At 42.1% G+C, this 16,594-nt stretch overlaps 1 protein-coding gene across 2 annotated transcripts in view; it reads left to right on the top strand.

The window, feature by feature from the left end:
• LOC126176861 (WD repeat-containing protein 19) overlaps positions 1-16,594 on the top strand; it is a 355,977-nt gene that overhangs the window by 196,815 nt on the left and 142,568 nt on the right. Inside the window, exon 12 of one of the 2 annotated variants that reach the window (XM_049924048.1) lies at positions 335-536. In XM_049924048.1, the coding sequence (XP_049780005.1) occupies positions 335-536 (202 nt within the window). The remainder of the gene's footprint in view (positions 1-334; positions 537-16,594) is intronic. The other variant, XM_049924049.1, reaches the window with a different exon arrangement.

Here is a 16,594-nt window from a genome sequence, read left to right as displayed (position 1 = left end):
TCAATTACAATATTCCTCATATATAGTGGTCGATGAATCTCTGTGTGATGCGTCAAGTTTAGGCTAGAGGGTCGCAGACATTGACTTAGGATGCTAGCTGCAGTGCATATTGATAGCAGCCCATCCATACTTGTTCCTCACTAACTACTCTATCAAGTTGATACCTTATGGGTAATAACAGCTGCACTGTGTGGACATTTGCATTTCATTCTTGTCAAGTGTTGTCTTACTTATAGTTTTCTTGTCAACAAAGTGCTCCAAAATTTTTGAAATTTGAGTATTTTGTCTTTTGAATTGTGTCTGCCATTCTCTACACACTTTGGTGTTCTGCAAGCAGGAACAGGTGTGGAACAAGTGAGTACTACTCGACTGCCAGCCAACCAGGTGCCTGTATTGATGGTCGGTACACAAGTAGAGCTGGTTACACTTGCTGGACGGCTCATGTCACTTCCTCTGGGACCACAACCCCCTGCTGGAGCCTCTACATCCATTGACTACCTGGAGGAACTGCTGCAGCACCAAATCACACTGTGCAGGTAACAATTACCATTCATCAGGGCCTAAGTCCCTTTGTTGTTACAGTTGAACTCTTTTCCGCATCAGATTGTACTGTCTTCACAATGCTAAAAGTGAACACTGAGCTTCCACGCGATAAAGTCATCAATAGAAAGAATTCATTTTATTTTGTTTGCAGCCATTATACTATGGAGCAATTAAAATGGCCTTTCCCCTCCCCTTTTATTTCCTTCTCCTGTAATTTTTAGTGAGAAGCTTTTCTTTTGGCCTTATGATTATAAATACATGTTGTTATAACAACATTAACACTAATGTGATGTCTGTCAGAACAGCATCATAACAAAATTACATCACTGAACATGTGCCTTTTGCTAAATATGGTTCATAAGGTAATAATGCACTTGACTCACACAGTTCTTACTGGTACACCATACTCCTGTTCAACAGTGGAGCTTATCTCAATTACCACATAAGACCCCCATTCTCAGGTATGGCAGATCTGTAAGTTTTCTGTGTCTCATATACACTATAAAGCACACTTGTCTGCCACAAGTGCAGAACTGTAAGTCCGAGTCTGTAAAAAAAAAAAGTCCCTTGCCTAAACTCAGAAAGAACCTCTTCTCTCTCCAAAAAGCATTTTTCAAACAATGGAAACTCCAGATATTTCTCAGGCTTTGTGTCAATTACTCTTTTTCAACATTGCCTTCCAATCCTTCCTGATAAACTTCTCTGAAACCATACTCAAACTAAGTCCTGTATCATCCATTATATGAAACCTGACTGCTCTACTATCCTCTTCCCAAAATAAGAAGGTTCCACAACAATGGTACTTGACCACAGGGATTACATAACAGAGGGACTATTTCAATTCTCAGACATTTCCTTGAACAAAAATATTTCACAGTCTCATTCCTTCCGTCCAGACTGAACTGCACAAATACTTAAAAATCATAGGGTTCAACCAATGTCCTTCAGTTGTATCCATTTCTCCATTTATTTTATTAGCCCCCTTCCTTAGGTTTCACGGAACCATGGTAACTTAAATACTCAGTTATGGAACAGGTCACTAAATAATTCGCAGAATACTAATAATAAATTTAAAAATTTAAAAACAAAATTTTTTGCCACGAATGGTTTGACGCCCTAACCTTCTGCTTACTTTGTAAAATTTACATAGAGAACAGTCTTGGCTACCCAGTTGTGGAAGGCTTCAAAGCCACTACTGAACACGTGACAGTTTTGGTTGACCAGAACGTCTGATCCGTCGTGCAGAACTTCCCATGCAATGTAAAAGTTACCAACACTTCCTGGATGATTTAATCCATTCCACTCCTCTCCCACCATAACCTTTGCTTGTGAACATTGATTTCTGTACACCAAAGTCACATACACAGATGTCCTCTTAGCTCTGGAACACCGTCTCTCTCAATATACACCAGAAGATTCCCTCTAAGCTCTGGAACACTGTTTCTCTCAATATACACCAGAAGATTCCAAAAACTTTGCTTATTGTTGCATTAGCTCCTTTCATCCTAACCCAAAGTATCTTAACTTTTTCATGGGCTGCAAGAAAGGGGGCTTCCTTATCAACGTGAAACTGCAATCTCTGACTTATTAAAAGCTGATAGATGTCCTTTTGTCACCCAGGAACATGAGGCTTGAAATATACTCAAGATTACCGCTCCAGGGCTAATACTTTCTCAAGTTCATCCAGAAATGGGACAACCTGTCCCTAACACCCTCCCACTTCATCCAGTGTTGCCTTCCATCACATTTGTAACCTTTGTAAAATCGTTGTTAAACTACATATCATTTTTAGAACACTGTCTCTACTCCAAGATTTATACATCTACAGCTGTTCCCATTATAAGACCATACGATGCACCCACCTGGTAAACCTGCTTTAGCCCAGCTGCTGGTTAATCTTACAGTATTAACTTTTGGTGACATATAAAACTACAGGTGTTGTGTACCAGGTGACTTTTGTTCACTGCAAGGCTTGTCATATAGAGATGACCATCACAAAACTCCAAAATAAATAACTATCAACAAAAACAACCAATTTTTGAAAATATAATGTAACTGGATAGCTAAAAAATCTACTTACGAAGTGGCGGCAGGAGAATACACTTGCAAAAGATATATATGCAAGATTTTGGAGTGTGTGACACCTCCTTCCGGCACAAGGGTTGAAAGGGAAAGAAGAGGGGAGAAGGAAAAGGACTGGTAAGGTTTAGGAAAAGGGGTAGAGTTAAGAAAAATTACCCAGAACACTGGGTTACCGGAGAATTACTGTCCAGTAATACCTTTTATATGTGTAATACCTTTCATATGTGTGTTCTCCTGCCACTGATTGGTGAGTAGATTTTTTTGTGTGGCTAGGGCCTCCCGTTGGGTAACCAGTCGCCTGGTGCAAGTCTTTTGAGTTGACACCACTTTGGTGACTTGCACATCAATGGGAATGAGATGAGGGTTTTATTTTGTTTTATTTATACATCAAGTTTCGTAGGGCCAAATTGAGGAGCAAATCTCCAAGGTCATGGAATGTGTCAGTACATGAAATTACAACATAAAAGTAATAACAGATAAAAATAAAATGTTTATGAACCCGAAAAAAGTCAATCCGTAAGTTTAAGTAAACGCATTCACCAGTACAACAAGAATCAGCTTAATTTTTCAAGGAACTCATCAACAGAATAGAAGGAGTGACCCATGAGAAAACTCTTCAGTTTCGATTTGAAAACACATGGATTACTGCTAAGATTTTTGAATTCGAGTGGTAGCTTATTGAAAATGGGTGCAGCAGTGTACTCCACACCTTTCTGCACAAGAGTTAAAAGAAGTCCGATCCAAATGCAGGTTTGATTTCTGCCGCGTATGGAGTGAAAGTTGCTTATTCTTGGGAATAACCTAACATTCTTAACAAGAAATGACAGTAGGGAATATTATTGAGAGGCCAATGTCAAAATACTCAGACTCGTGAACAGTGGTCGACAAGTGGTTCATGAACTTACACAACTTATTGCCTGAACTGCCCATTTCTGAGCCAAAAATATCCTTTTAAAATGGGAAGAGTTACCCCAAAATATAATACCATATGACATAAGCGAATGAAAATAAGCAAAGTAGACTAATTTTCATGTCGAACGATCACTCAAGATGATGAAGACAACACAACACACAGTCCCTGAGCGGAGAAATTCTCCCATCCAGGCGGGAATCAAACCCAGGCCCCTTAGCATGGCATTCCGTTGCACTGGCCTCTCAGCTATCGAGGCGGACCATAGAATACATAAAAGAGACATATGAGCTGCCTACATTGGGAATGGCAAGTAACCATTTGGTTTGCATACTGTTCGGTGTAACTAAGAGTCTTTAATATCTTCTTCATCTCACAAGCCAATTGGATCTTACAACCTAAGTTCATGAGCCAGTTGGATACTTCAGCCTAGCATCAGTTTCCCCGAATTTCAGAGATGGAAATTTGCACTTCCACATATCCTCATGTCCTGATTCCTCATTAAATTCAATCTCTGCTAGTTTACCCCCCACCCCCCTCCTCCCCCTCCGCACGCGCGCACACACACACAAACACACACACACACACACACACGCTCTCTCTCTCTCTCTCTCTCTCTCTCTCTCTCACCAAATACGTAAAATTTTATACACATGTAAAGAAATACAAGAGACCCAAAATTATCTGGACAGCATGGGAAGTGCAACTCCCAGTGCTGCTAACAGAAGCACATAAAATAGAATGCAGCAATCTTACTTAGCTTATGTAGCAGTAATATCATTTTTAAAGGAGGAAAGTTGAAAAGATGGACTAAGCACTCAGATGGTAAGCTAAAAGGGATCTACTTTTTTGTATTCTGCTGGTGACAACAACAACAAAGAAACACTGGTGCTACATTGAGACAGTATTGTTGGATCACATTCTCAACCACATTACCCATACAGATTTTTATGAAAAAATATTTATTTATTCATCAATATTCATGTTGTTCCCTTCAAAGTAATTCCCCTCATACACGATTGTCCCCTTCAAAGTAATCCCCCTCAGGTACAATACACTTGTGCCGACGCTTCTTCCAATCATCAAAGCACTTTTTATAAGTACTTTTTGGTACTGTCTAGAGTACTTCCAGTGATTCAGTTTTTATTTCCATAATCACTGAAAATCTTCATACTTTCATAGGTCTCTTCAGTTTTGGGAACAGGAAAAAGTTGCAGAGGGCCAAAGCGAGTGAATATGGTGGCCAAGGAATGATTGTTGTGTTGTTTTTGGCCAAAAAATCTCTCACAAGCAACAATGAATGAGCAGGTGCACTGTTTTGATGCAAAAGCCGTGAATTGTTTTTCCACAATTCTGGATGTTTACTGTGTATTGCTTCTCACAAACAGCATATAATGTCAAGGTAATACTCCTTATTGACCCTATGACCTTGAGACAAAAATTCATGATGCTCTACGCCAAGGTAATTGAAACAGCAGTGAGCAAAACTTTGAAATTTGATTGCACTTGATGTGCTTTTTTCAGTCTTGGCTCGCCGGGATGCTTCCATTGGGACGATTGGGGTTTTGTTTCGATATCATAACTGTAAACCCATGTTTTGTCACCAGTTATGACCCTTTTGAAAAAATTAGGATCGTCATTGATGTCATTCAAGAGTGCACCTGAGTGATGCTCATGCGATGATTCTTCTGATAAGATTTGAGAAGTTTTGGAACAAACATTGCTGACACACATGTCATGCTGAAAACATCCGAAAAAATTGCATGACAAGAGCTGCTGATATGCCCACATCATCAGCAACTTCTCTTACGGTAATTCGACAATTTTCCAAAACAATTTTCTTCACACCTTCGACATCTATTGTTGATGTGCTGGCGTGTCACGAGTGAGGTTCGTCATTGGTATCTTCTCGGCCATCTTGGAAGAGCTTGTACCACTTGTAAACATTTTCTTTTACTTGGAGCAGACTCACTGTATGCCACTCTCAACATTTTTCACACAAAATTTGTTGCAAATTCTTTGCTCCATTTTTTATAATAATGGAAAATTGCCGAGCACCCTAAAACATGTCTAACCTTTCTATCTGTCTGCTGTACATTTGAAACTGTGAACATATGTTTGGGACACATGTACCAACAAAACAAAAAAAAAAAAAAAAAAAAAAAGACTGATAATCGAATGTACGAGAGGCGCCCAGCTTAACCTGCAGGACAGGACAGGTAGTTTAAATTGCGGAAAAGGGCCAAAATAAGGGACTGTCAGTTACACTCGAACATACAACTTTATTATTTGATCAAAAATTACAAGAGCCCCCCCAAAAAATGTTTTTTTAAACACACAGGTTTGATCTTTGGGACTTAATTACTGGCTGAAAGCTACTTTAATTTAAAAGCGACTGAAGGCCAATAACTTAAAACACAAGCATAATCCGAAATTTAAAAGGCAAGCCTTATCTTATAAGCGTTCTTTATTTAGGCTGAAGGCCCAAAGAATCTGCGAGTTTCAGAGCAACAATTTGAATTCAAAATTGGCTGAAAGCCCAACAATAAAGGCTAAAAAAAAAAAAAAAAAAAAAGTTCTACAAGGTTCGCAGGAGAGCTTCTGTAAAGTTTGGAAGGTAGGAGGCCAGGTACTGGCAGAAGTAAAGCTGTGAGGACGGGGCGTGAGTCGTGCTTGGGTAGCTCAGTTGGTAGAGCACTTGCCCGCGAAAGGCAAAGGTCCCGAGTTTGAGTCTCGCTCCGGCACACAGGTTTAATCTCCCAGGAAATTTCAAGTTAAATTTAAATCAGCTGAAGGCCTTACGTGAAACCGTTCTTTAATTTAGGCTGAAGCCTTAAGAGCAAAACAACTCAGTCTCAAAATCGACTGAAGGCACAACACTTAAAATTCAACCACATTAAAACCCTTAAAATGCCAAAGGTCTTACGTGAAACAGTTCTTTAAATTAGGCTGAAGGCCTAAAGAATCTTACGCCTTAAGGGTAAAACAACCTTAATTTTTATATATATATATATATTATTATTATTATTAGCGAATGTCCCCATGGGAGAACGATAAGCAGGTGATTAACATTTCTTAATGATCTTCTTATTTTCCCAGTATTTCTTCATTGCCTCCCCAAAGGCCTTCTTCCTTTCTTCGGTCCACTTTGGTCGGAAAGGTTTAGATTCCGTCTCTGGAGTAAACTTCCACTTGTCGATTTTTCTTCTGAATGTATCCCGGTCTGATGTGTTTGTTATGTCAATTTTTGCCTTTTTCAAATCCTTCTTAACTTCAGTTACCCAGGGTATTGTTGCCTTAAGTGATGTCATATAGTCCAATAGACGTTTAGTTAACCTGTTTCCAGGTAATCTGTCTATATGTCCATAAAACTTCATCCGCCTCTTCCTGATATCTGCCTCGATGTTTGATATTTTTTCGGTTGTCTCGGTAGTCTGCAGCCTGTATCCATCTTGTGTGTATCGTGGTCCTAGGATTTTTCTAATAATTTTTCTCTCTACTTTCTTAATTTCGTGTAAATCTAATTTTCTATTCAGGGAGAGTGTTTCACTTGCATATGTGACTGTTGGTTTGATGACTGTGTTGTAGTGTCTGATTTTAGTGCCTTTTGATAGACATTTCTTGTTATATATATTTTGAATAAGTCCGAATGCTTTCTTGATTTTCTGTAATCGGTTTTTTTGTGCTATTTTCTCAAGTCCTGTTGGTTCAATAACTTCACCGAGATACTTAAAGTGCTTGACTCTAGTTATTTCACCATACTTTGTTTTTAGTTTCGAAATATCTAATTTTGAGCAGATGAATTCTGTCTTCTCAAAGGAGATTTGCAGGCCAACCTTCTCAGCACATTCTTTAAGTGTCTCAATTTGTTTTACTGCTGTTTCTTCACTGTCAGTTATAATTGCCAAGTCATCTGCAAACGCTAAATAAGGGATGTTCAATTTTCCTTTACCTCTTCCTAGTTCAATTGGCTTCCACAAGCTTTGTTTCCTTAGTGTTACTTCCCACTCTTTCATAACTTTGTCCAAAACTATATTGAATAATAGTGGTGAGATCCCATCTCCTTGTCTTACTCCTGTTTTAATTGAGAATGGTTCCGAAATTTCCCCTCTGAATTTAATTTTTGATTTGGTTTCTGTTAGTGTTTGTTCAATTAGTTTTCGGGTTTTAGTGTCTAGGCCTCGTTCTTCGAGAATGTGACATAGAGACTGTCTGTCTATGGAATCGTATGCCTTTTTGAAATCAACGAATGTGCAGATTATTGGTTTTGACCTGATTGCTTTAATCTTTAAAATAGTTTTAAGGTTGAATATCTGTTCCGGGCATGATCTATTAGGACGAAAGCCTGCTTGGTAGTCTGAAATTGTATGTTCTAGTTGTTCTTGTGCCCTCTTTAGGAGACATGCAGATAGAATTTTGTGGGTAACTGGTAAAAGTGAAATGCCTCTGTAGTTGTTTACGTCTGATCTCTCTCCCTTTTTGTGCAATGGGTGAATTAGTGCACACTTCCACTCCTCTGGGATATTTTCTGTCTGCCAAATTTCTTGGATGATGCTAGTGATCTCTTTTAACGAATTTGGACCAAGGTTTTTCAGTAGTTCAGCTACAATTCCATCTTCTCCCGATGATTTATTGTTTTTGAGTTTTCTAATGTGACTATAAATTTCTTCTTGAGATGGTGGTGGTGAAGTCTCATTCGTGTGTTCTGGTTGTAATCTGGGGAATCTTGTACTTGGTTGTGGGCAATTTAGGAGTTGTGAGAAATATTTAGCTAGTTCTTGGCAATTTTCTTTGTTAGTTAGTGCCAATTTTCCATTCTGTTTCCGGAAGCAGAGATTTTGTGGAGTGTATCCTTTGATTTGATTTGCGAATATTTTATAAAAATCTTGAGTGTTGTGGTTCTTAAAGTTTTCTTCAATTGTGTTTAGTTGTTCATTAAGGTATTTTCTTTTAGTTTGTCTAAGTATTTTAGCTGTTTGTTTTCTCACTTTGAAAAATGTTTGTTGTGTGGTTTCTGATTTGTCACAATTGTAATTTAAAAAGGCTTGTTGTCTCTCTTCTAATGCGTTATCACAATTCGAATTCCACCATGGATGCTTGGATATTTTCTTTAACGGAATCAAATCTCTTGCTTTCTGTATAATTTTCGTTCGGAAATCTTTCCAGTTGTTTGTTGGTTGTTTATCCCATGCTTCTGTAATTTCTGATTCCTTGATATTTTTCAAGTCAAATTTGGGAATTAGTGGTGATTTCCTTTGGCGTTTCCTTTTTGGAGTGAATTTAATTTTAACTCTGGTAAGGTAGTGGTCAGAATCTATATTTGCCCCTCTGCGGACTTGAACGTCGTGTATTTCTTTCTGGAAGTCATAGGAGATCGCAACATGGTCTATTTGAAATTCACCAAGCTGAAGGTTTGGTGATCTCCATGTTTTTTGTTTATTGGGGTCTTTTCGAAGTGATGTTGACACGATTTTTAGGTTGTTTTGCTGACATAACTCGATGAGTCTCATGCCGTTCTTGTTTGTGAATTTGTGTGCAGGGTAATTACCGACTGTTTTTTTATATTTCCTCTCTTTGCCAATTTGCGCGTTGAAATCCCCTAGAAGAATTTTTACATCCTCCTCTGGAATTTTGGACATTTCAGTTTCGAGTTTTTCCCAAAATTTTTCTGTCTTCTCCGGTTCTTTTTTGTTGGCAATGTTGGTAGGTGCATGAACATTAATAAATGTATATATTTTGTTGGTGTGCTTGATTCGCATGGTCATTAGTCTGTTACTGATTTGATTTATGTCTATAACAGAGTCAAGGGTGTCCTTATTTACAATAAAAGCCATGCCAAATATTGCAGCTCCTTTGCCAATTTTCTTGTCTGTTTTACTTTTAAAGATACGGTAATTGTTGTAGTCTATTGTTTCTGAATCAGTGAATCTGGTCTCTTGGAGAGCAAGGATTTGAATTTTCTGTTTGTTGAGTTCTGTTGTAAGATTATGAAGTTTGCCTGTCTGAATTAGTGTCTGAATGTTAAAAGTGCCAATAAATGTATGGGACTTTCGTGGACGTTTACTAGAGAACTCCGACTTTCTCTGTCGTACGAGCCCAAGCTCCCCAGAATCCGATAGCTTGGTTGTCGCCACAGGGCGAGTGGATTGGCCACCTGGGGTAATATTAATTTTACTTGTACGAATCATACTGCTTGTAATTAAGTTCCAGCTAATGCTGGGTAGTTAGAACCAGGGATTGTTAGTTCCTGGAGCTTGGTGTTCAGCCGCACCTCACATGGTGAACAGACGCTGGCCAGAGTACCGGTGGTTGCCACACAGACGTGTCTGGGCTTTTCAATATGCTTTATCTTGTTGATAATGCTTGCCTCTTCCGCCAGTTCCGCCGTACCGATGATCTTCATCTCCGTCTTCCCTACCGTTGAGGTCTTCGCCGTATCCCTGGCAAGGGACCCTCACAAGGTACTATCACCCGGGCCAGGTGAACCAAGGTTTTTTTACGAGGTGTTACTCCTCCCCCTCCTCCTTTTACAACCGGGCTTGGGACCGGCTTAGGCGGAGTTATATATATATATATATATATATAAAAATTAATGATTTCGAAATGCAGCATATCCTCTCTTCTCGCTATCCGCCAGGCCTCAATCTCCGCTAATTCCTAATTTCAATCTGCCGCCGCTCATACCTCACCTGTCTTTCAACATCATCTTTGCCTCTGTACTTCCGTCCCGACTGACATCTCTGCTCAAACTCTTTGCCTTTACAAATGTCTGCTTGTGTCTTGTATGTATGGATGGATATGTGTGTGTGTGCGAGTGTATACCTGTCCTTTTTTCCCCTTAAGGTAAGTCTTTCCGCTCCCGGGATTGGAATGACTCCTTACCCTCTCCCTTAAAACCCATATCCTTTTGTCTTTCCTTCTCCTTCCCTCTTTCCTGACGAGGCAACCGTTGGTTGCGAAAGCTAGATTTTGTGTGTATGTTTGTGTTTGTTTGTGTGTCTATCGACCTGCCAGCGCTTTTGTTTGGTAAGTCTCATCATCTTTCTTTTTATATATATATATATATATATATATATATATATATATACCTAAAAACAAAGATGATGTGACTTACCAAATGAAAGTGCTGGCAGGTCGACAGACACACAAACGAACACAAACATATACACAAAATTCAAGCTTTCGCAACAAACTGTTGCCTCATCAGGAAAGAGGGAAGGAGAGGGAAAGACGAAAGGATGTGGGTTTTAAGGGAGAGGGTAAGGAGTCATTCCAGTCCCGGGAGCGGAAAGACTTACCTTAGGGGGGAAAAAGGACGGGTATACACTCGCACACACACACATATCCATCCACACATATACAGACACAAGCAGACATATTTAAAGACAAAGAGTTTGGGCAGAGATGTCAGTCGAGGCAGAAGTGCAGAGGCAAAGATGTTGTTGAATGACAGGTGAGGTATGAGTGGCGGCAACTTGAAATTAGCGGAGATTGAGGCCTGGTGGATAACGGGAAGAGAGGATATATTGAAGAGCAAGTTCCCATCTCCGGAGTTCGGATAGGTTGGTGTTAGTAGGAAGTATCCAGATAACCCTTCCGGTGTAACACTGCGCCAAGATGTGCTGGTCGTGCACCAAGGCATGTTTAGCCACAGGGTGATCCTCATTACCAACAAACACTGTTTGCCTGTGTCCATTCATGCAAATGGACAGTTTGTTGCTGGTCATTCCCACATAGAATGCATCACAGTGTAGGCAGGTCAGTTGGTAGATCACGTGGGGGCTTTCACACGTGGCTCTGCCTTTGATTGTGTACACCTTCCGGGTTACAGGACTGGAGTAGGTGGTGGTGGGAGGGTGCATGGGACAGGTTTTACACTGGGGGCGGTTACAAGGGTAGGAGCCAGAGGGTAGGGAAGGTGGTTTGGGGATTTCATAGGGATGAACTAAGAGGTTACGAAGGTTAGGTGGATGGCGGAAAGACACTCTTGGTGGAGTGGGGAGGATTTCATGAAGGATGGATCTCATTTCAGGGCAGGATTTGAGGAAGTTGTATCCCTGCTGGAGAGCCAAATTCAGAATCTGATCCAGTCCCGGAAAGTATCCTGTCACAAGTGGGGCACTTCTGTGGTTCTTCTGTGGGAGGTTCTGGGTTTGAGAGGATGAGGAAGTGGCTCTGGTTATTTGCTTCTGTACCAGGTCGGGAGGGTAGTTGCGGGATGCGAAAGCTGTTGTCAGGTTGTTGGTGTAATGCTTCAGGGATTCCGGACTGGAGCAGATTCATTTGCCACGAAGACCTAGGCTGTAGGGAAGGGACCGTTTGATGTGGAATGGGTGGCAGCTGTCGTAATGGAGGTACTGTTGCTTGTTGGTGGGTTTGATGTGGACGGACGTGTGAAGCTGGCCATTGGACAGGTGAAGGTCAACATCAAGGAAAGTGGCATGGGATTTAGAGTAGGACCAGGTGAATCTGATGGAACCAAAGGAGTTGAGGTTGGAGAGGAAATTCTGGAGTTCTTCTTCACTGTGAGTCCAGATCATGAAGATGTCATCAATAAATCTGTACCAAACTTTGGGTTGGCAGGCCTGGGTAACCAAGAAGGCTTCCTCTAAGCGACCCATGAATAGGTTGGCGTACGAGGGGGCCATCCTGGTACCCATGGCTGTTCCCTTTAATTGTTGGTATGTCTGGTTTTCAAAAGTGAAGAAGTTGTGGGTCAGGATGAAGCTGGCTAAGGTAATGAGGAAAGAGGTTTTAGGTAGGGTGGCAGGTGATCGGCGTGAAAGGAAGTGCTCCATCGCAGCGAGGCCCTGGACGTGCGGGATATTTGTGTATAAGGAAGTGGCATCAATGGTTACAAGGATGGTTTCTGGGGGTAACGGATTGGGTAAGGATTCCAGGCGTTCGAGAAAGTGGTTGGTGTCTTTGATGAAGGATGGGAGACTACATGTAATGGGTTGAAGGTGTTGATCTACGTAGGCAGAGATACGTTCTGTGGGGGCTTGGTAACCAGCTACAATGGGGCGGCCGGGATGATTGGGTTTGTGAATTTTAGGAAGAAGGTAGAAGGTAGGGGTGCGGGGTGTTGGTGGGGTCAGGAGGTTGATGGAGTCAGGTGAAAGGTTTTGTAGGGGGCCTAAGGTTCTGAGGATTCCTTGAAGCTCCGCCTGGACATCAGGAATGGGATTACCTTGGCAAACTTTGTATGTGGTGTTGTCTGAAAGCTGACGCAGTCCCTCAGCCACATACTCCCGACGATCAAGTACCACGGTCGTGGAACCCTTGTCCGCCGGAAGAATGACGATGGACCGGTCAGCCTTCAGATCACGGATAGCCTGGGCTTCAGCAGTGGTGATGTTGGGAGTAGGATTAAGGTTTTTTAAGAAGGATTGAGAGGCAAGGCTGGAAGTCAGAAATTCCTGGAAGGTTTGGAGAGGGTGATTTTGAGGAAGAGGAGGTGGGTCCCGCTGTGACGGAGGACGGAACTGTTTCAGGCAGGGTTCAATTTGGTTAGTGTCTTGGGGAGTTGGATCATTAGGGGTAGGATTAGGATCATTTTTCTTCATGGCAAAGTGATATTTCCAGCAGAGAGTACGGGTGTAGGACAGTAAATCTTTGACGAGGGCTGTTTGTTTGAATCTGGGAGTGGGGCTGAAGGTGAGGCCTTTGGATAGGACAGAGGTTTCGGATTGGGAGAGAGGTTTGGAGGAAAGGTTAACTACTGAATTAGGGTGTTGTGGTACCAGATTGTGTTGATTGGAATTTTGAGGTTTTGGAGGGAGTGGAGCTGGAAGTGGGAGATTGAGTAGATGGGAGAGACTGGGTTTGTGTGCAATGAGAGGTGGTTGAGGTTTGCTGGAAAGGTTGTGAAGGGTGAGTGAGTTGCCTTTCCGGAGGTATATATATACATATATATATATAAAACAAATAAAGAAGGGGGGGGGGGGCAGTACACCCAAGGGCGCTCAGATGTTTGAGGGTCAGTTTGGAATTCAAACACTCATGCTTGCTTAAGTGAGACAGGTAGTCGGGCGAACCGTTCACGATCCACCACTTCCACCTCACCCGACCAGGGCACAACAGGGCGTTCAACGGAACAATGTAGAAGATGGAGCTGTCAAACTACACACCATGCTCGACAGCAACAACACGATGAGGAAACTACATTGCCTGAAATTTACGTCAACAGCCAGGGCAGGTAACTGGAATGTTAATGGCCACAAGGCAGAAGATTTCACTGGTGCAATTCAATTCAAATAACCAAATACAGTGAAACTCCAGGTGGCTAGAATTTTCCAACTTGAAAACCACGTTGTTGCTCACAGGAATATCCCAACAGCTGACAAAGCACTCCAAACAACACAATGTGAACAGTTTTGACTTGCTGGTAGATTAAATCAAAACTCAACTTTCGTGTCCAGGGTCAGTGAGCCATGGACTTGTTGCAGTGGGAACAGCCCCACACACTCTGACACCACGCAAAGACCGCCAGTGGCCCCGGCCAAACTACATCCCGCGGAACATTCCTCGTTGCTCCACACCAATCGACTGACTGGTCGCACACTGCCCATCCGGAAACTATAAGCAGCAGTCAAAGATAGTCCAAGGTATGAATATCGATACACACCGCTGCTGCCACCTGCGGAAGGAGAGGATAAGAGCGTAATCGCAATAATGGCGGGAGGCTAAACACAGAAGCACAATGAAGGATTAATCCAGTGCCTAGCTTGAGCCAGCCCCGGCTCAACATTCCCCCTCAAACTTAACACAGGAAGGGGCTAATTCAACTCCTGAACTACCTGAACTTAACTTGGCTAAGGTGAACCCAATATTGCTTACCTGAACTGTTCTCGACCAGCGGATTTACCGGGCCTAAAATATGCATGATAGTGGAAGGCCCCAGAAAACGAGGAGTAAATTTACTAAGATTCCCGCCATGCACCTGCCTCCCCAGGAAATTGCAGACATAAACTTGATCCCCTCGTCTGTCCTTAAAGGTTTCTCGATTGCGATTATAACACTCAGCTTGTTTATTATAGGCTCTGAGTATATTACTCCTGGCCCGGGTCCAGTTTTCCTTGATAACATGGGGACTAATATTGGCAGGAATAAGATCTTGAATTTCCCACAAGTTTGAAAGAGGGGAATTAACCAGATAGGAAAGGATCAAGGAGGCGGGCATAGCTCGCAAGGCTGTGACTGGCGATATTAAAGGCAAAACTAAATCAGGGAAGACTGGAGTCCCATTTACTAGGGGTTTTATGATGATAAATAATCATTGCAGACTTAAGATTTTGGTTACCTCTCTCCGCGAAAGACCTCTGGGGATAATATGGGGTCGTACTGATGTGTCTGACACTGTTATGAAAACAGAAGGCCGTTATGAAAACAGAAGGCCTTGAAAGGAGCCGAAAGAAAAGCAGGAGCATTATCACTAACAAACTGCTTGGGTGGGCCAAAAATACTGAAAATATTAGTTAAATGATAAATAGTGTGGCAGCAGTAACGTTACGGGTTGGGAGGAGCCAAGTAAATCTGGAGAACACATCGATAATAACTAGTATGTATCGATGACCCTTCTTAGTACTAGGTAAAGGCCCTAAATAATCAATATAGAGTTTGTGCATAGGAAATGACTCTTGTTCAGAACTCAGCAAAGCCTGTTGAAGAGCATTCTTGGGTTTGGCTACATTACACAAGCAGCATTGGGATATCATCTCTCTCACATCCCGGTCCATGGAGGGCCAAATTAAATGCTCCTTGAGTTTTTGGAGAGTCTTATAAGTACCCAAGTGGCCACCGACCAATGAATCATGAAAATAAAGAAAAACCGGGTGCACCAAAGTTACAGGCAAACAGATCTACACACCTTGCTGGACAGCAACAACATGATGAGGAAACAACACTGCCTGAAATTTATGTCAACGGCCAGGGCAGGTAACTGGAACGTTACGGCCACAAGGCAGAAGATTCTGCTTGTGCACTTCAATTCAAATAACCAGATACAGTGAAACTCCACTGGAAGGTGGCTAGAATTTTCCAACTTGAAAACCACGTTGTTGCTCACAGGAATATCCCAACAGCCGACAACGCACTCCAAACGACACAATGTGAACAGTCTTGACTTGCTAGTAGATTAAATCAAAACTCAACTTTTGTGTCCAGGGTCAGTCAACCACAGATCTCGTAGCAATGGGAACAGCCCCACACACTCTGACACCACATAGAGATCGCCAGCGGCCCCGACCAAAGTACGTCCTGCGGAGAATTCCTCGCTGCTCCACACCAACTGACTGACTAGTCACACACCACCCAGCGGGAAACTTTAAGTTCCAGTCAAAGATAGTCCAAGGTGTGAATATCGATATACACTGCTGCTGCCACCCGCGGAAGGAGAGGATAACAGCCTAATCATGATAACGGTGGGAGACTAAACACATAATCGCAACGATTTTTTAATTCAGTGCTTAGCATGAGCCAGCCACGGCTCAGTACGTTGCCCGTGTAATATGGAAAGTCACCTTACATTTTGAACAGCCCTTGTATTATTAAACTACTACAAGCTGTGGTAAGAGCTAATTATTGCTCTAAATTAGAGGGACCATGAATGTTTTCTAGGTGAATCTCACTTCATACTGTAGGAAAATATAGATCACTACTTACCGTAAAGAAGAAGTTGCAGACAGGCACGATTAAAAGACAGTTGCGTAAAGCTTTCGGCCCAGCCTTCATCAGCATACAAGAAACACACACCATTCACAAACACAAGTAAGCACATCTCATGCCCACATGACTGCCGACTCTAGCAGCTCGGGCCAGAATGTAACTATCGTGTGGGACGCAAGCAGTAATCTGGAGCAGGCGGTGAAGTGGAAGGGCTAGTAGTGTACGGGTGGAGGGGTGGAGAGGGAGAGAGGAAAAAAGGAGTGGAAAAGTGTGAAGTGTGGGGAAGGATGGACAGATGCATTGGCAGACGGTAGCAAACAGTGAGGGTGGTAGACAAGAATGAGGAGATGATAGGACAAGGGATGGAAACTTTTGGGTGGAGGGTGTAGGGAC

Source organism: Schistocerca cancellata, chromosome 3 (assembly GCF_023864275.1).
Source record: "Schistocerca cancellata isolate TAMUIC-IGC-003103 chromosome 3, iqSchCanc2.1, whole genome shotgun sequence".
NCBI classification, from domain to species: domain Eukaryota; kingdom Metazoa; phylum Arthropoda; class Insecta; order Orthoptera; family Acrididae; genus Schistocerca; species Schistocerca cancellata.
This window is presented reverse-complemented; position numbering and strand designations above follow the sequence as displayed.